The sequence below is a fragment of the Cryptomeria japonica genome, chromosome 8, assembly GCF_030272615.1.
Source record: "Cryptomeria japonica chromosome 8, Sugi_1.0, whole genome shotgun sequence".
Classification (NCBI taxonomy): Eukaryota; Viridiplantae; Streptophyta; class Pinopsida; order Cupressales; family Cupressaceae; genus Cryptomeria; species Cryptomeria japonica.
In genome coordinates this window covers 251395790-251415562 of record NC_081412.1, presented here as the reverse complement: position 1 = coordinate 251415562, position 19773 = coordinate 251395790, and the positions used below count along the sequence as shown (strand labels likewise).

The window sequence follows — 19773 nt, the reverse complement described above, 5'->3', positions numbered from 1 at the left end:
TGTTTTAGGTTTTAGCTTCTCCCTAAGTCTAGCACCACCCACTGGCCACATTTTTTGGGTACCGGACTGACAGGCTTGTCAGACCTGTCAGTCCGGCCCTTGCGGCCCACGCCGGGGGCCCCTCCGTCCTTTTCCGGACGCCGCCGCTGTTCCTCCGGCTCTCGCCGCCCGCGAACTGCCGCCGCCGGCCGCTCCATATCGCCGCTCCGGCTCCCTGCCGGCCAGGTCCGCCGTCTCCGCCTCCCTGCGCTGCCACCGCTGGCCGCTCACCTTCCGGCCGCCGCCTATCAAAACTGCCGGCAGGCCGGCTCCGTCCGCTCCCCGGGTGCAGTTTTTTCCGGCCGCCGCCCTGCCACCCGGCCGCCACCGGAGCTCCGCTCCCTGGCCACCAGACAATCAACAGGCCACCAGACCCCTTTTTTGGGCCTTTTCAAGGGGGGTTTGGTTTTTTGGCCCTATCTTGGGCATACGGAGTCAGATTTTGGTGCACGAATAGGCATTGAAAAGCTGGTTCCGAGACCGACCTCATGGTGTTGGTAATTTATTCCAATTTTGCTGTTTGACTGTTTTTTTTCACAGTCAAAGTGAGGTCTCTTTTTTGCACTCCGGGAGACGTAGAACGAGCATCCGACCTCCGTTTTTCGAAAACTTTATATTTTCGGAAAGCGTGTTCTATGTACTTTCCAGAAATATGGTTTTTTTTTTGCAGATTCTACTCCATGCATATTTTATTCAGTTTTTTGCTTTTCAGCACTCTGGTGGATATCATGGTTGTTTCAGGTCCTGGGATCTCTTTTCTGAGTAGGATGTCTCTGTTTTGATTCTCGTTTCTATTTCCAGTCTTCTTATCATTGTAGCTTGTAATTATGCAAACGCACTGAGATAAAGTGCCATCATGCATTGTTTACTTGGAATCTTGCATATCAAGTGCCATGAGGGGGTTGATGTTTGCCTTTGTTTGCCATCTTCCTTTGTCAAGTGAGTGTTCCTTCCACGACATTGGCCTCATGATGATGTGTCTCAACACCTTTGATGTTCTTGGTTCTTCATCATGCAGTTGTTTTTGGCTGTCCTTTTCAGTGTTCCTGTCCCTCTCCCACTTCTGCATTATGGGGAGGTTTATCCTGTTGGTTCTAATGCTTCCGTGGTTCGATTGATCAGCTCTTCAGGCTTTGGTTTCTCATGCCATCTATATCTTCGATTTCAGTTGTTTTAGGTTTTAGCTTCTCCCTAAGTCTAGCACCACCCACTGGCCACATTTTCAGGGTACCGGACTGACAGGCTTGTCAGACCTGTCAGTCCGGCCCCTGCGAACCCCGCCGGCGGCCCCTCTGTCCTTTTCTGGACGCCGCCGCTGTTCCTCCGGCTCTCGCCAGCCGCGAACTGCCGCCGCCGGCCGCTCCATATCGCCGCTCCGGCTCCCCACCGGCCAGGTCCGCCGTCTCCGCCTCCCTGCGCTGCCGCCGCCGGCCGCTCACCTTCCGGCCGCCGCCTATCAAAACTGTCGGCAGCCCGGCTCCGTCCGCTCCCCGGGCGCAGTTTTTTTCGGCCGCCGCCCTGCCACCCGGCCGCCACCGGAGCTTCGCTCCCTGGCCACCAGACAACCAACAGGCCACCAGACCCCTTTTTTGTGCCTTTTCAAGGGGGGTTTGGTTTTTTTGCCTTATCTTGGGCATACGGAGTCGGATTTTGGTGAACGAATAGGCATTGAAAAGCTGGTTCCGAGGCCGACCTCATGGTGTTGGTAATTTATTCCAATTTTGCTGTTTGACTATGTTTTTTTATAGTCAAAGTGAGGTCTCTTTTTTGCACTCCGGGAGACGTAGAATGAGCATCTGACCTCCGTTTTTCGAAAACTTTATATTATCGGAAAGCATGTTCTATGTACTTTCCAGAAATATGGTTTTTTTTTTTCCAGATTCTGCTCCATGCATATTTTATTCAGTTTTTTGCTTTTCAGCACTCTGGTGGATATCGTGGTTGTTTCAGGTCCTGGGATCTCTTTTCTGAGTAGGATGTCTCTGTTTTGATTCTCGTTTCTATTTCCAGTCTTCTTATCATTGTAGCTTGTAATTATGCAAACGCACTGAGATAAAGTGCCATCATGCATTGTTTACTTGGAATCTTGCATATCAAGTGCCATGAGGGGGTTGATGTTTGCCTTTGTTTGCCATCTTCCTTTGTCAAGTGAGTGTTCCTTCCACGACATTGGCCTCATGATGATGTGTCTCAGCACCTTTGATGTTCTTGGTTCTTCATCATGCAGTTGTTTTTGGCTGTCCTTTTCAGTGTTCCTGTCCCTCTCCCACTTCCGCATTATGGGGAGGTTTATCTTGTTGGTTCTAATGCTTCAGTGGTTTGATTGATCAGCTCTTCAGGCTTTGGTTTCTCATGCCATCTGTATCTTTGATTTCAGTTGTTTTAGGTTTTAGCTTTTCCCTAAGTCTAGCACCACCCACTGGCCATATTTTTTGGGTACCGCAGGGTATTGGACTGACAGGCTTGTCAGACCTGTCAGTCCGGCCCCTGCGGCCCCTGCCGGCGGCCCCTCCGTCCTTTTCCGGACGCCGCCGCTGTTCCTCCGGCTCTCGCCGGCCGCGAACTGCCGCCGCCGGCCGCTCCATATCGCCGCTCCGGCTCCCCGCCGGCCAGGTCCGCCGTCTCCGCCTCCCTGCGCTGCCGCCGCCGGCCACTCACCTTCCGGCCGCCGCCTATCAAAACTTCCGGCAGCCCGGCTCCGTCTGCTCCCCGGGCGCAGTTTTTTCTGGTCGCCGCCCTGCCACCGGGCCGCCATCGGAGCTCCGCTCCCTGGCTACCAGACAACCAACAGGCCACCAGACCCCTTTTTTGGGCCTTTTCAAGGGGGTTTTGGTTTTTTGGCCCTATCTTGGGCATACGGAGTTGGATTTTGGTGAACGAATAGGCATTGAAAAGCTAGTTCCGAGGCCGACCTCATGGTGTTGGTAATTTATTCCAATTTTGCTGTTTGACTGTGTTTTTTTACAGTCAAAGTGAGGTCTCTTTTTTGCATTCCGGGAGACGTAGAATGAGCATCCGACCTCCGTTTTTCGAAAACTTTATATTTTCGGAAAGCGTGTTCTATGTACTTTCCAGAAATATGGTTTTTTTTTTCCAGATTCTGCTCCATGCATATTTTATTCAGTTGTTTGCTTTTCAGCACTCTGGTGGATATCGTGGTTGTTTCAGGTCCTGGGATCTCTTTTCTGAGTAGGATGTCTCTGTTTTGATTCTCGTTTCTATTTCCAGTCTTCTTATCATTGTAGCTTATAATTATGCAAACGCACTAAGATAAAGTGCCATCATGCATTGTTTACTTGGAATCTTGCATATCAAAGGCCATGAGGGGGTTGATGTTTGCCTTTGTTTGCCATCTTCCTTTGTCAAGTGAGTGTTCCTTCCACGACATTGGCCTCATGATGATGTGTCTCAGCACCTTTGATGTTCTTGGTTCTTCATCATGCAGTTGTTTTTGGCTGTCCTTTTCAATGTTCCTTTCCCTCTCCCACTTCCGCATTATGGGGAGGTTTATCCTGTTGGTTCTAATGCTTCCGTGGTTCGATTGATCATCTCTTCAGGCTTTGGTTTCTCATGCCATCTGTATCTTTGATTTCAATTGTTTTAGGTTTTAGCTTCTCCCTAAGTCTAGCGCCACCCACTGGCCACATTTTTTGGGTACCGCAGGGTACCGGACTGACAGGCTTGTCAGACCTGTCAGTCCGGCCCCTGCGGCCCCCGCCGACGGCCCCTCCATCCTTTTCCGGACGCCGCCGCTGTTCCTCCGGCTCTCGCCGCCCGCGAACTACCGCCACCGGCCGCTCCATATCGCCGCTCCGGCTCCCCACCGGCCAGGTTCGCCGTCTCCGCCTCCCTGCGCTGCCGCCGCCGGCCGCTCACCTTCTGGCCGCCGCCTATCAAAACTGCTGGCAGCCCGGCTCCGTCCGCTCCCCGGGCGCAGTTTTTTCCGTCAGGCTTTGGTTTCTCATGCCATCTGTATCTTCGATTTCAGTTGTTTTGCCTTGTTTTCCTCCTGATTCGAGTAGTGTCATTTAAGGGCACTCATGCAGATTATAGTCTTCTCTACCTGGTCATGTTCTAGTTCAGTGGATGTTCTTCAGATCAGCAGTTATTCTTCGACAGAGTTTGCAGGGTCTTCATGCTTCAGTGATATTCTTTTCCATCTCTTTTTGGAGTAGAGTTTTGTTCCCATGTGGTTTTCTCTATTTCTCCAGTTCATAGAGATTTCATTGTATTTGGGTACTTGATCAGGCCTTGTTGTCGGGACCCATCTTTATTGCTTTCAGTAGCTGTTCTAGGTTTTAGCTTCTCCCTAAGTCTAGCTTAAGGGGGGGTGTTAGAGTATTCGGTTATTTACTTGATTAATTAAACATTCTTTGTTTAATTATTTAAGTTCCCTTTATCTCTTTTACATTTAAGCTAACTTTAGGTGCATATAATTAATTGTTTTAATTAATTATTATGTGCAAACCTAGGTTTTCCCTTTTTAGGGTTTCTTGACCTATTAAAGGTTGAGTTCTTTCTTTTCATTGTAAGAATCACATTACATATTTTTGTGAATATTGAGCTCTCTCTTTTTGAGCATATTCTCTGTGTTTTGTATGTTCTTTAGATTTTGCTTCATTGCTTCTCCTTGTAACAGGTTATTCAGCTTGCAGAAGATCTTCAGGCTCCTGTGGTGTTGTATTTTCTCAACTCCTATATGGCTTTATCATCTACAGAGGCTGAGTACCGAGCAGCAGTGTTAGCCAGTCAGGAGGTTTTATGGCTTCAAAAGTCGATGATAGAGTTTGGGTTTCCTCCAGATTGTCCCACTATTCTTTGGTGTGACAACCAGAGTGCCATTCACATTTCTCGCAACCCAGTGGAGCATCAGCGGACAAAGCATATTGAAATCCACATGCACTTCATCAGGCAGTTGATTCAGGATGGTTCTCTCATCTTGGAGTATATTCCTACAGAGGAGCAGGTTGCAGACATCTTCACTAAACCTTTGGCATCTCCGCGCTATCTTCAGTTGCGCTCAATGCTTGGGGTGAAGGAAGTTGTCCTTGGGGGGTCTCAGTGAGGCCTTCCTTCCTTCATGTTTTCTTTTCAGCATGATTCTTTATCTCTTTTTGGAGAGGAGTTTTTTCCCATTGGGTTTTCTCCTTTACTCCACTTTATAGAGATTTTCTTGTATTCGGGTACCTCATCAGGCCTTGTTGCCGGGACCCTCTTTTGCATTGTAGTTCCTTTGCTTTCTTCTGCATTGTTTGTAGCTGCATTGTAGCTCATCTTAAGGGGGGGTGTTAGAGTAAAGTAATTAATTAACTTTGCTCTCCTCTTAAGATTTCTCTTTATGCATACATTAGTCATTTAATAATTAATATTTAATTATTAAATGCTCACACCTTAGGGTTAGGTTTTCCTTTTGGTGTTGATCTCCTTTATAAGGATTGATCTCTTGTATTATTCATATTCTTGATTCATTTTTCTCTGATAATACATCTTTTCTCTTTGTCAGAGCTAAAACCCTTGTATTCGTTCTCTCTCTTTCTCTGTGACAGGTTTCTTGCATGCAGGTTTCTTTTGGGTTCCGTGGATTTGTATTTCTCAAATCCTACATGGTATCAAATCCTTGTATTTATTCATATTCTTGATTCATTTTTCTCTGATAATACATCTTTTCTCTTTGTCAAAGCCGAAACCCTTGTATTCGTTCTCTCTCTTTCTCTGTGACAGGTTTCTTGCATGCAGGTTTCTTTTGGGTTTTGTGGCGGAAGCCGAGGCCGACGGGGAGAAGCGACCGGCGGGAGCGGACAGCGGCCGGCGGGAGCGGAAGCCGAGGCCGGCAGGGGAAGCGGCGGCGGGGACTGGAGACCGGGCCGACGGCGGCTGGAGGGTACAAGCCTGTCAGTCCGGTACCCTGCGGTACCCACAAAAAATGTGCCAAATTTTTTTTTTTTTTCTTAAAAAGAAACAAACCCCTCCTTTTTTTTTTTTTTGCCTTTTTTTTTTAAAAGAAAATTTTGGCCTGCATGTCGTAAAAAGGCAAATTTTTTATTTTTTTGGTAGTGAGGCTTGGGCATTTATTCCTGATGTTCAACGGATAGCCATGGAGAGGAAGAGCCGACCACTCATATTTGTTGGCTACTGTGAGGATGTTAAGGCATACAGGTTGTTTGATCCTGATTCCAGAGAGGTCTTGTTTCGGTGGGATGTCCAGTTTGATGAGTGCTATCCTCAGATGGATTCTCCATCACCAGCTTCTCCCTCATTTCCTACTCCTTCCTCTTCATCTCTTGAGGATTACTTATCTCTTGAGGATGATGTAGATCATGATCCACCATCTCCACCACCACCAGTTGATCCGTCTTTGCCGAAGTGGGCCCGTGATACTGTTGATGCAGCTGGTTCTTTGGCAGGTGATCCTTCAGATACTCGTCGCACTCGTGCTCAGACATCTGGTTCTAGTCTTTTGAGTCATACCCTTTCAGATGATCCTCAAAAGTTTTCAGAGGCGATAGGACACCCAGAGTGGGATAGGGCCATGGATGAGGAGTATTCTTCTTTGATGAAGAATCATACTTGGGATCTTTGTCCTCTTCCTAAGGGAAGAAAGTTGGTTCGGTGCAAGTGGGTGTATCGTACCAAGTATGCTGCAGATGGTTCTATTGATAAGTATAAGGCCCGTCTTGTTGCGAAGGGGTTTTCTTAGGTAGAGGGTATTGACTACTCTGAGACCTTTGCTCCTGTCGCCAAGATGAATTCTATACGCCTGGTACTTTCACTTGCAGCTTCACAGGGATGGACAGTGTTTCAGATGGATGTGAAGAGTGCCTTCTTGCATGGAGACCTACATGAGGAGATCTATATGGAGCAGCCTCAGGGTTTTGTGCAGGACACTTCTTTGGTTTGCAGACTTCGACGTTCATTGTATGGTCTCAAACAAGCCCCCAGGGCTTGGTATGAGAAGATGGACTCCTTCTTGCTTTCCTCGCACTTCACACGCTGTCATTCCAATCCCACAGTCTATATTCAGCGTCAGGAGGGTGATCTTTTGATTCTAGTGCTATATGTAGATGATCTCATCATTACAGGTAGCTCATCCTCCATGATTCAGAGTGTTCAGAGAGCTTTGATGGAGCAGTTTGAGATGACAGATCTTGGTCTCTTGCACTTCTTTCTGGGTCTACAGGTTATTCAGTCTTCGGATGGGATTTCCATTTTTCAGGAGAAGTATGCTCTTGATATGCTTCAGCGATTTGGCATGCTTGATTGCAAGTCTGCCCCCACTCCATTTCAGTCAGGTGTTGTTTTGTCTTCCACTTGCTCTACTCCTTCAGTAGACCCCACTTTATATAGGCAGTTGGTTGGCAGTCTGTTGTACCTGACACATTCTCGTCTTGATCTTTCCTTTGCGGTTGGCCTTGTCTCTCGGTTCTCCCATGATCCTCATGAGAGCCATTGGCAAGCAGCCAAACGTATTTTGAGATATATTCAGGGCACCACACATTATGGCATTCACTACTCTTCAGGATCCCCTCATATCATTGGCTTCACTGACTCCGATTGGGCTGGTGATGTCAATGATCGGAAGTCTACTTCTGGCTTCATTTTTTTCCTTGGTTCTGGTCCTATTACATGGTCTTGCAAGAAGTAGTTCGCTATTGCATTATCATCTATAGAGGCTGAGTACCGAGCAGCAGTGTTAGCCAGTCAGGAGGTTTTATGGCTTCGACAGTCGATGACAGAGTTTGGGTTTCCTCCAGATTGTCCCACTATTCTTTGGTGTGACAACCAGAGTGCCATTCACATTTCTCGCAACCCAGTGGAGCATCAGCGGACAAAGCATATTGAAATCCACATGCACTTCATCAGGCAGTTGATTCAGGATGGTTCTCTCATCTTGGAGTATATTCCTACAGAGGAGCAGGTTGCAGACATCTTCACTAAACCTTTGGCATCTCCGCGCTATCTTCAGTTGCGCTCAATGCTTGGGGTGAAGGAAGTTGTCCTTGGGGGGTCTCAGTGAGGCCTTCCTTCCTTCATGTTTTCTTTTCAGCATGATTCTTTATCTCTTTTTGGAGAGGAGTTTTTTCCCACTGAGTTTTCTCCTTTACTCCACTTTATAGAGATTTTCTTGTATTCGGGTACCTCATCAGGCCTTGTTGTCGGGACCCTCTTTTGCATTGTAGTTCCTTTTCTTTCTTCTGCATTGTTTGTAGCTGCATTGTAGCTCATCTTAAGGGGGGGTGTTAGAGTAAAGTAATTAATTAACTTTGCTCTCCTCTTAAGATTTCTCTTTATGCATACATTAGTCATTTAATAATTAATATTTAATTATTAAATGCTCACACCTTAGGGTTAGGTTTTCCTTTTGGTGTTGATCTCCTTTATAAGGATTGATCTCTTGTATTATTCATATTCTTGATTCATTTTTCTCTGATAATACATCTTTTTTCTTTGTCAGAGCCAAAACCCTTGTATTCGTTCTCTCTCTTTCTCTGTGACAGGTTTCTTGCATGCAGGTTTCTTTTGGGTTCTGTGGATTTGTATTTCTCAAATCCTACAGTTATTATACTGTTTTTGCTCTAGGATTTCATTGATATATTGCATATTAATTATTTCATATTAATTAAATCATTTAGTTTAATATTGCAAAAATATTGTTAGATTAATATTGCATCCATCTAGCATTCATCATGTTCATATAGATAAAATCCTTCATCTTGATGTTGTCTAGTCACTGGTATTGCTTATAATCTGAGAGCAATCTTATACTCGCATCTTTTAGAAGGCAATGGGTCGATTTGTTATGGTTTATTTATTCATTGATTATATCTGATTAACCATGGATGTAATGACTTAATTGAAGTGTTGTGTCTTGCAGATACAGATTCTCATACCACTTTTCACACACACACTACCTATCACCAATGTATCAAGTTTCCACATAATGGGGTAGAAATTACAATAATTGGTGATGCTAATCCATTTGCATATTGTAACAATATTCACCATCAACCAGAGATCATCATACCTAACAACAAAGAAGCTATCCCTTCCTCATCATATTTTAATCTAGCCTCTCTTTCCAGCTTAACAACCCCTACACCAAAGCATGAGAAATTGAAAATGAAAATGGTTGAGGAAGGTCCTGGGGAATATAATCTTAGCCAACTCTCTTGTGTTGGGCAGTTACTCACATCCCCTAGAACTCATGGAAAATCCCAAGGTTTACTTCAATCACCACTGGCCAAAAGAACTTGCACTTTGGCACAATTCACCTCTAGTAAAATTCAAGAGGAGGAAACCATGGATGAAGACTTGACAAAATGGATCTACACAAACCCTATCAACAAAGAAAGCCTGAAGGAAAATCTCCCCACTGACAAATATGGCAAAGGTTTCACTATAATGCAAATAATGGGATATGATGGCCATAGTGCTTTGGGACCTTGCAAGCAAGGACGACAAGAGCCCTTACAACCCGAGTTGAAACCAAGAGATAAAACTAGAGTAGGTTTTCATAAAGAATCACTTCCTAAGCTTCGATTCAAAGGAAAACCCAACAAACCCGTATATCAGCCAATTACTCCAAGGATGCAATCCTTGACTATATCTGCCACACCAACAACCCTATCAGCGATGCCAACAACATCATTAGCACCAGCAAAATCAGTAGCACCAACAAAATCAGTAACACCAACAACCCCATCAGCAACACCAACAACACCAACAATCCCATCTCCAAAATTACATAAGCCAATAATTAATGCACTATTCAATTCAAAAGGCATCCCAACTTGGTACAATAATCAGATGCTAGAGAGTGATTCTGAGACAAACTCACATGAGTGGGAATGGGATTCAGTGCATTTAAATACTTCAGACGAGGAGGAAACATCACCCCCTCCACCTCGTAAGGATATACCAGTTTATGGAGAAGCATGGATTAAAACTTTTTGGGTTCTTGAGCTAGAAGCAACTTCCACAGGCCCTATGTCAAATCCTATGCCAAAATATGGCAAGGAGAGTACAATCAATGAACTTCACACCTCCATATTAACCCTCACTAATACCTCCCATGAACTTAACTTAATTGATGAAGTAATGCCTCTCATTCATCCTAAACTCATTGAATGGAACTAGAGAAATCCCCCATGCCTTGACCATTTCCAAAATGGTGAGGCACTCATAGACTTTGTAGAATTGCGGGATAACATACCAAGAAGAGATCATAAAGCTGGGTTTGCCATCAAACTTAACAACTTAACATACTTTGGGACATATGCCAAACCTTTCAGTTTCAAAAATATTACAATAAAACATGGATCTTCTAGTGAAAACTACATCATGGCACTTTTTGATGCCAAAAAAATAAAAACAAAGAGCGTATCGAAAGGTAAAAACCTCTCCGAGGCGCCTGAGGATGAAAGGTTTGACATCCTCCCCTTTAGTATGAATCAGGAGAGATCAACTATCCTAATATAAGAAACAAAAGAATTCAATGTGGGGACCTCTGAGAATCCTCACAAGATACATTTAGCATATCTATTAACTGCAGAAGAACAACCAAAGTTTGTGGAATTCTTCCAAAAGTGCCAAATCAAATTTGCATGATCTTATGCAAACATGCCTGGTTTAGATCCATATTTGGTCATGCATCACCTAACTATAGCAGAAGGAGCTAAACCCGTCAAACAAAAGCTTAGAAAGATGCACCCACAAATTGCCGTTCTTGTCAAGGCTGAACTTAAAAAGCTCTTGGATGTTGGTTTCGTCAGACCAATTGGTTATAATGAGTGGATCTCCAATATTGTACCTATTGGAAAACCTAATGGGGGCATCCATATATGTACGAACTTCAGAGATTTAAATAAAGCATGTCCTAAAGATGACTTCCCCTTACCAAACATCGTCATGATTGTCGATCTAACAACAAGACATGCAATGCTTTCTCTTATGGATGGCTTTTGAGGATACAACTAGATTAAAATTTCTCTAGAGGATCAACACAGAACTGCTTTCACATGTCCATGGGGAACATACTATCGGAATGTGATGCCATTTGGTCTAAAGAATGCAGGGGCAACATATCAAAGAGCCATGACTACCATCTTCCACGATATGATGCACACCATAATGAAAGATTATGTGGATAATTTACTAGCTAAATCATTAACAAGAGAGGGTCATCTTGTAGTATTGGAGAAAATCTTCAACAGGTTAGAACAATACCACATCCATCTGAATCCAAAGAAATTTGTCTTTGGAGTAACTTTAGGGAAGCTCTTAGGATACACTGTCTCAAGTAAAGGGATTGAGGTAGATCTTGCGAAAGTCAAGGCAATCATGGACATGCCACTTCCAAAGAATATCAATCAGTTGAGGACATTACAAGGCCAACTACAATCCATTTGGTAGTTCATTGCACAATTGGCTGATAAATGTCATCCCTTCACCCATTTGTTACACATAAATATCCGGTTTCAATGGGATGCAAAATACCGACAAGCATTCCAAATGCTTAAAGACTACCTAATGAATACACCATTGTTGATCCCACTAGATCCAAGCAGACCTCTATTATTATACATTTCAACTACAAACACAACATTAGGAGTATTGCTTGCATAACATAATGCGGAAGGAAAAGAATGTGCTGTCTACTACATCTCTCGAACACTAGTAGGATATGAACTCAATTACACACCTATTGAGCAAGCTTGCCTAGGAGTTATCTTGGCAGACACCAAATTGAGGCACTACATGTTAACACACAAGATACAACTTATTGCTAAGATAGATCCACTCAAGTACCTACTCAGCAAGGCAACATTGACAGGCTACTTGGCCAAATGGGTTATGATCCTGAGTGAATTTGATATTAAGTATGTGGACCACAAATCTATCAAGGGACATGTTATTGCAGATCAGTTGGTTGATGCACCACACAAAAGCGACCATCCTCTTATCTCCAACTTTCCGGATGAGGAAATTTTCATGATCACAACTACATAACCTTGAAAGCTATATTTTGATGGCTCATACACCACATGGCTCAGGGGAAGGTATTCTTTTTATCACACCTCAAGGTGACAGCATCCCGAAGTCCTACAGACTCACTTTCTCCTACACAAATAATATAGCAGAATATGAGGCCTTGATCACAAGACTCAGATTGGCCATACAATGGAATCTGAAAGAGCTACAGGTATATGGAGATTCCCAGCTAGTCATCTGACAAGTCACTGATGAATACCAAACAAATGATGATAAGGTCATGTCATACAAAAGGATGGTGGATAGTTTCAAAGAATCATTTACAACTATCACATTTGTGCAAGTACCAAGAGATTAGAATCGAGCTGGCAACGTAATGGCTACAATTGAATCTCTCTTAGATCTTCAACAAAATTCGACACGCTATGAGTTCTTGGTAGAACAAATTTGGATCCCCGCTTATGATATCCCTAAATCTAAAATGATATGTCGCTTTACTGGTTCTGACTCCCCATGGTACGGTGAGTTTTTCACTTACCTACATGACCACACACTTCCCCCTAACCAATCAAACAACCAACAAAAAACCTTTATCTGCCAAACCGCTCGATACACCATCATTGCCGAAACCATATATAGACAAAGTCTTGATGGTACTCTCCTTTGATGTTTGGAACAAGATGAGATAACAAAATCCCTAGAAGAGGTACATGAAGGAATTTGTGGGGCTCACTCAAGTGGTCCTTCACTAGCAAAGAAAATCATGCGAGCTGGATACTATTGGCCCTCCATGGAGAAGGACTCCTATTATTTTGTCAGAAAGTGCAAGAAATTGTCAAGTTCACAGAGATTTGATACATGCCCCCACACAAGAATTACAACCTATCACAACACCATGGCCCTTTTGTCAATGGTGACTTGACCTTGTGGGTAAAATCCATCCATCTTCATCCAACGACCATAAATTTATCATTACCACCATGTAATATTTCACAAAGTGGATCGAAGCCATTCCACTCACCCAAGTCACTAGCAAGCAAATCGCCGCATTCATCCTCAATTACATCATCTGCTGGTATGGTGTACCCATGTCCATCATCACAGATAACAACCTCCCTTTCAAAAACTAAGATGTTCATGAACTCTGTGAGAAGTTTCATATCCAACACTATTTTTCCACCCCATATTACCCACAAGGCAATGGTCAAGCTGAAGCCTCCAACAAGAATATATTGAGGATCCTCAAAAAGACAATCAATGATGCTGGCCGTGATTGGCACATTTGTTTGAATCTGACACTATGGACATATCAAACTAGCATTTGAACCCCTACAGGCGCAACCCCCTACTCATTGGTTTATGGAGCAGAAGCCATCCTACCTATTTAGGTTGACTTACCATCTCTACGGGTCTCCTTGCACAATCTAATAGATAATGAAGCATACTGAGTCTCACATCTTCAAGACTTGGAACTGATTGATGAAAAGTGACAAGTTGCCTACAACCACCTAAAAGCCTATCAACATCGCATGAGAAAAAGCTACAATCATAGGGTCAAACCTCACACATTTGAGGTAGGAGATCTTGTTCTCAAGGAGAATCCTTGCAACCAATTGAATAGAGAACATCAGGGAAAGTTTGAATCAAATTGGCTGGGTCCAGATGTCATCACTGCTGTCTTCGGGTCTGGGGTATATTAGTTAGCAACTTTAGAAGGAGAACCACTAGCAGATCCAATCAACAACATGCATCTCAAAAGGTTTCATACATAAGCTATGTAGAGCATCAGGCTTCTCGAAATAATCAGAAAATACCAAAAACATTCAGAAAACAGTCTTGAACAAAATACAAAAATACAAAAAATCAAGAAAATAGTAAAGAAAAATTATTATCCAAACGGTGAAAACCACTTCAGTGGCACCTTGGGTAAGTACGGTGGTGAAAACTTGGCAAACAAGCGCCATTGATAAAGGCTATGGCTCCATTGTCTTTCAATATTGTTGCGATCACATCCATTACATCCATTCATCCATCATTTATACCATGACTTGTTATTGATATGCAAACAGGGTTATTACCTCATGTGTCCCGCGTCACGCTTTTATAGCGATATCTAACTGGGGGCAATGCTCTTAACCTACTGATGGAATTGGATTCTATATTGCTTGTGATTTACTGAGTTGCTTATTCAAAAATATCTTGAAATAATACCAAAAAATTCATAAAATCTTAGAAAAAACCACAAACATTTGCAAAAAAGTCCTAAAGATAATACCACAAACATTCACAAACGTTCAAAAAATCCAAAAACATGACAAAAATATCAAAAATCAATCAAAAAAATTGCAACGTATATTATTCCTTGTACATACACATCGCAAGAGACATAAACACAACATTTTGAGCTACTCAAACGAGGATCAGTGATCAAATCAGCCAACCAATCAAAACATCTGCACACAACTATCTTCACAAGGATGCATCCTCCCTCACAGACAAGACATGGTAACATTTTCTTTGACAAGAAAATTTGGTTTGGATGATAAGTACTTGGTCAATTTGTTATTTATTTATTTATATATATTAGGTTCCCACACTACCACAAGATATCCACAAGTGATTAGAATAGCTGGGATGGTTCTTGATATCCTTTTCTTTGTTTGTTGTCTGCAGATTGTTTCAATGAAGTTCTGGGACATGTACTAATGGTGTCTATGTGGGAAGTTCACTAAGCTATGTGATCTTATGTAAAAATATAGTCATGGATCACTATGGCTTGCTGACTACAGCGTATACCTCGACCATTTGTACATGAACAAGAATGGAGGGGAACTTTCCTTGTCTACGATGTTTGATTACAGGTGAAGCACTCAACCATGGTTTCGGATACCTTGGGAAAGATCAATACTACCATGCTTGATGATGAAAATTAATCACTATGAATAATCCATGGATCATCATTTCATCTCATCTGTTTATATTGCATTCTATTGCATATCACCCATTCATTTGCTCATTCATTGTTCATATCTATTGTTTGCATGCAATTGATTTAGGTTTCTATGAGAAAGCTAAGCCTAATATAAGTTTGTCTTGGGTACAATCACGATGGAGTTCTCTGATACATCATCTCACATCTCCATTCCACATCTGCATTTTCTCACCAACTTGCATTCATATATCATGTAGGCATCACATTATCATTTAGTTGCATCAAATGCATTCATTTTATTACCATTTAATTACATTTAGATTCACTAAAACCATTCAGGTATTCATTTAAGTGCATACATTTATTATCATTTAAAAGCATTATATCCATTAAAGTACAGTCATTTATCATTTACTTGCATTTCATCATTTCATCTATTTAGTTGCATTAAGTGCATTCATTTTATGCATTTAAGTACATTTGTTTATTCATCAATAAAGTGCATTCAAAACATCAAGTACATTTTATTCTCATTTAGTTGCTTCTCAAATCATTTCATTCATTCACTTCCATTTTTAGCTACATTTTAGTCATTAACGTACATTCATTTAGTCATTAAGGTGCATTTACTAATCATTTAGTTGCATCTCAATCATTAAGTTGCATTCATATAATCATTAAAATTCGTTCATCATCATTTAGTGGTTTAGTACATTCCTTTATCATCATTTAGTTGCATTTAAGTGCACTTGTTCATCCATCATCAAGAACATTCATCTCTCCATTTAGTGCATTCATTTAATCATTAAGGTGCATTTATTATCATTTCATTGCATTTCACATCATTTCATTCGTTTAGATTCATTTAGTTATATTTCAAATCATTCCATCATTTAGTTGCCTTAAGTACATACATTTATTATCATTTAAAAGTGCATTTATTCATCAAGAACATTCATCTCTCCATTTAGTGCATTCATTTAATCATTAAGGTGCATTTATTATCATTTCATTGCATTTCAAATCATTTCATTTGTTTAGATTCATTTAGTTACATTTCAAATCATTCCATCATTTAGTTGCCTTAAGTACATACATTTATTATCATTTAAAAGTGCATTTATTCATTAAGTACATTCACTCATTCATTTAAGTGTATTCATCTAGAAACATACATAACATTTGTATAAACATTTTCATTCATTTAGAATCATCTTAAAAACATGCATCATTTACTATATCATCATCTCATCATTTCAAACATGTACAATATTATCTATCAAAGATCATCTATCATTATCTCATATTTTAGCATAAAATACCACCATTTCATCACATTAATATCATTACAAAAGCATCATCCATCTATTAACCTGCATCCATATGTTAGCAAATCATCCATATCATACATATAGAAATCATATCATCAAAATGTACATCTTGAAACTAAAACATCTCCATAGCATGTATCTAAGCATAACTCATATCATCATGCTGCATAAAACACACATATCATCACATTGATCCATATGATATCATCACCACAAAAATGAGCTCTCATCATATATTGCATAAAAAAGAATACATGTATTAGAGTACAATGATGTCTCAAAATATCAACTACTAAGAGCCATCCAAGTATCAATCTAGTAACAATGTAAAAAATGTATAAGAAACACCTCAAATGGCACTTTGGCCAGATGCTGCTCCCCCACCACCCTCACCATCTCGCTGAGGAGGACCCATAACACCATTGTTGCTCTGAACCCTCTGGGACCACTCTGATCTCGCCTGCCGCATCTGAGAGTAGCTCATCCCTCGCTAACTAATCAGCACAACCTACTCATATAATCCCCTCTAATAGTCAATCTCTGCCCCTGCTCATCGCATCTCCCTCAGCACCTCCCCAGTCGGACCCTATCCTTGTGCTCCCTCCAAAACTCGAACTCTATCCTGTAGCTCCCTCACTCTATCCACCAGATCATCTCTCTGTCACACAAATGCAGTGAACTCAGCCTCTCATGCAAAAAATTGGACATCTCTGGCTACAATCTTTGCCTCTTTATCCTCTAACTGTGCCTTGGCTGCTGTCGGTCAAGTCTGCAATCGTAATATCATAAACTCCCACAAGTCTCCCTCTCCTCCACTTATGACTCCCTCTCCCATCTCCATAGGCTCCTCTCCACCACCTGCAGCTCCCTGTCCCATCTCCATCGCCTCACCACCACCCTCTCCCCCATCGACATCTCTCCCTCTTGCTCTCGCTACTCCTTGTATTAGCGAATCCTATGACAATCATAAAGGCTGCCCACCTCTGCCTCTCATCTGTAAATGTCCTCTTGCTCCTCCAAAACCTCCACCTCCTGCACCACCTCCCCCTCCTCCTCCTGCTCCAAGACCTCTGCCATCCCCGCCTCCTCTCCTCCTCCGTCATCATGCTCTATCATCCTCAAATGGTGGTATGGGCTCTGCAGGATCTGAAATCCATGGAATCGAATGAGCAACACGATATTGTGTATACTCCTCTGTCACCCCCGCATCTAAATCTCTGGCCTCATCTGCCATGGTCTCGCCTGTAATGTTTGAAACTTTGCAAGGGCCTAATCATAGGGAAAAACTGACCCCCACTGCCATCTCTCCTAAACTACCCATGCATACTCCCCCGAACCCATCGACATACTCTGCCTCCGTCCAAACTGTCTCATCACTCTCCCTAGCAAATATCTCTCCACAACATAGGATGTGCAACCAATCAAAAAATGAGTCACATACACATATGGTAAGGCCTCTCTATCATCCTCCCAGACCTCATAACCAGTGTAAGGCCTCCATATGACCGTATCTAAGTCATCCAATGCCCGACGCTAAAACTCCAACTTCCCCAAATGGGGCTGGGTCATCAAACCTCCATACATAAAAACATAGGGCATCGATATATCACCCTAAACCTCAAACATACCAGTTGTGTGACTGACAAGTGCTCCCAAGCCCAAATATGTAATAAATTGATCTCTACCCCTAGTGATATACTCTCTCGATACACTGCCTTGTGAAAATCCCTGTACATGTGTGCTAACACACATGGCCCCCACGCATACCGGGTCCCCTCTTTCACCATCTGCTCTATCACCTAGCCCCATCCAATGACAATTTCATGCGAACGTCGATAGGGGCAAAGCAAACCCCTGATGATACTTGCTAGTACTGATGGTAGCGGCTCATAGAGCGCTCCTATATCCTCCCATGCCACCGAGCCATCCTCAATGTATAAGTCCTTGACGAATATCCTCTACAAGACTGCCGTCCCCAATTGACGATCATATGTCACAAGCTCCCCTCTAATTGGGATATGCAGTATCCTCCACACGTCCTCTAGGGTCATAGTAATCTCTCCCATCGCTCAATGAAAGGAGCATGTCTCACTATGCCATTTCTCGTCCAACGCTGTCAGTAGTTTGCAATTCGTTTGAATCACGGGTAGGTACATCATGTCATATAAACCAGTTGCACATACACAACAGATCTCTACCTCCGACAACTGCTCACACAACTGCTGTGTCATAGGGTGTCGCTCCCGCATATGTAAGACGAGAAGATCCTCCTACACATATAAAATAACATTAGTTGTTTTTCTATAAACTCTCTGAAGTTTCAACCTGGACTATCAACATATACTTTTTAATTAAGTATATTCGGGTAATCGATTATGGTAAACCTAGACTACAATAGGCATTTATCATAATGAGCTAGTCTCAACAAGGCTGCTATAATTCACCAAAACAACCAATCAATTAATCAACATAGACATCAAGTGATATTTTCTCTAAAACTGGAGCATTTTATCACAATCATGCCACTCTACCAACAATTGCACTACAACTGAAGCACAAACGCGCTATAACAACAATAGCTATACCATCGCGCTATTTTATCACAAAAGCTCCACAACACCTACACAATTGCGCTAACCTACAACAATGCTATAACTATGATACCCAAGTGCTAAACTGACAAACATGCTCAAACAACTATGCAAAAGTGCCATTGTGGCACAATAATGCTACTTTAGGCGACAAAAGCGCTTAAACACAAGTTTAGCTCTATTGTCTTACTTGGACTTTGATGCTTGAAAAAACATGAAAAAATTGCATCAAAAGAAAAATTCAAGATTTGTGTACCGCTTGTCCGTAGTCCTCTGGCCGCTGGTATCGACAGATCCGCTCTAGCCAGTGATCTGCTATAGGCATGACCATGATGACTGCTGCTCACTCCTTCGCCAAAGGTCACTATCAGAGCTCCAAACTGCCAGGGAGATAGGTTCAAATGAGACCATTTTACCCCTTCCCCTCCAAATATACCCCCATCCCTAAACCTACTTCACCCCGCTCACTGTCGTGGTCCTTGTGAACTTTGAAAGCCTCTCATTTCTCCATATTAACTTCGTTTTCTCCCATTCTTTCCCTATTATTTCTAATTTCATCTATTCTACCTTCCCCTAACTTCTTTCTCTTTTTCAAGAGATCGCACAATTTTTCAAAAAAATTTGGCCCATGTCTCGAGGGGGCATACCACCATAAATTAACATTTATGGGGCACATTTCTCATATCTATCTTTCTTTCTTTGAAACGACGCGATAAACCGCACCATCTGAAAGAGGGGCAAATGTAGACATATAAATCTGTCCACTTAATTAAATGAATATTTAGTATTGATTTGATTATTTAACCATCAGTCAACAGTTAATTAAATTAATATTTAATTAATTCATCCTCAACCTCTTCTTCTATTAGCTAAATAAATTATTCAATTTATT

The 19773-nt window shown here is 42.2% G+C and overlaps 1 protein-coding gene across 1 annotated transcript; it reads right to left on the bottom strand.

Moving 5' to 3' along the window:
• Positions 1-28: 28 nt before the first annotated feature.
• Positions 29-2794, bottom strand: LOC131060019 (uncharacterized). Its single transcript, XM_057993116.2, has 3 exons — positions 2512-2794; positions 1251-1589; positions 29-381 (listed from the first exon to the last, which is right to left on the bottom strand). Exons 1-3 carry the CDS (start codon positions 2792-2794, stop codon positions 29-31), a joined length of 975 nt encoding a protein of 324 aa, XP_057849099.2.
• Between the last annotated feature and the right edge of the window lie 16979 nt (positions 2795-19773).

Excerpts from the sequence above, each read along its gene's own strand:
- LOC131060019 (XM_057993116.2), bottom strand. The coding sequence starts at position 2,794 with ATGGCGGCCCGGTGGCAGGGCGGCGACCAGAAAAAACTGCGCCCGGGG. Across the intron at positions 1,590-2,511 it reads CGCAGGGGCCGGACTGACAG|GGAGCGAAGCTCCGGTGGCG; the intron begins GTCTGACAAGCC and ends TCTGGTGGCCAG. Across the intron at positions 382-1,250 it reads GTACCCTGAAAATGTGGCCA|GGAGCGGAGCTCCGGTGGCG; the intron begins GTGGGTGGTGCT and ends TCTGGTGGCCAG.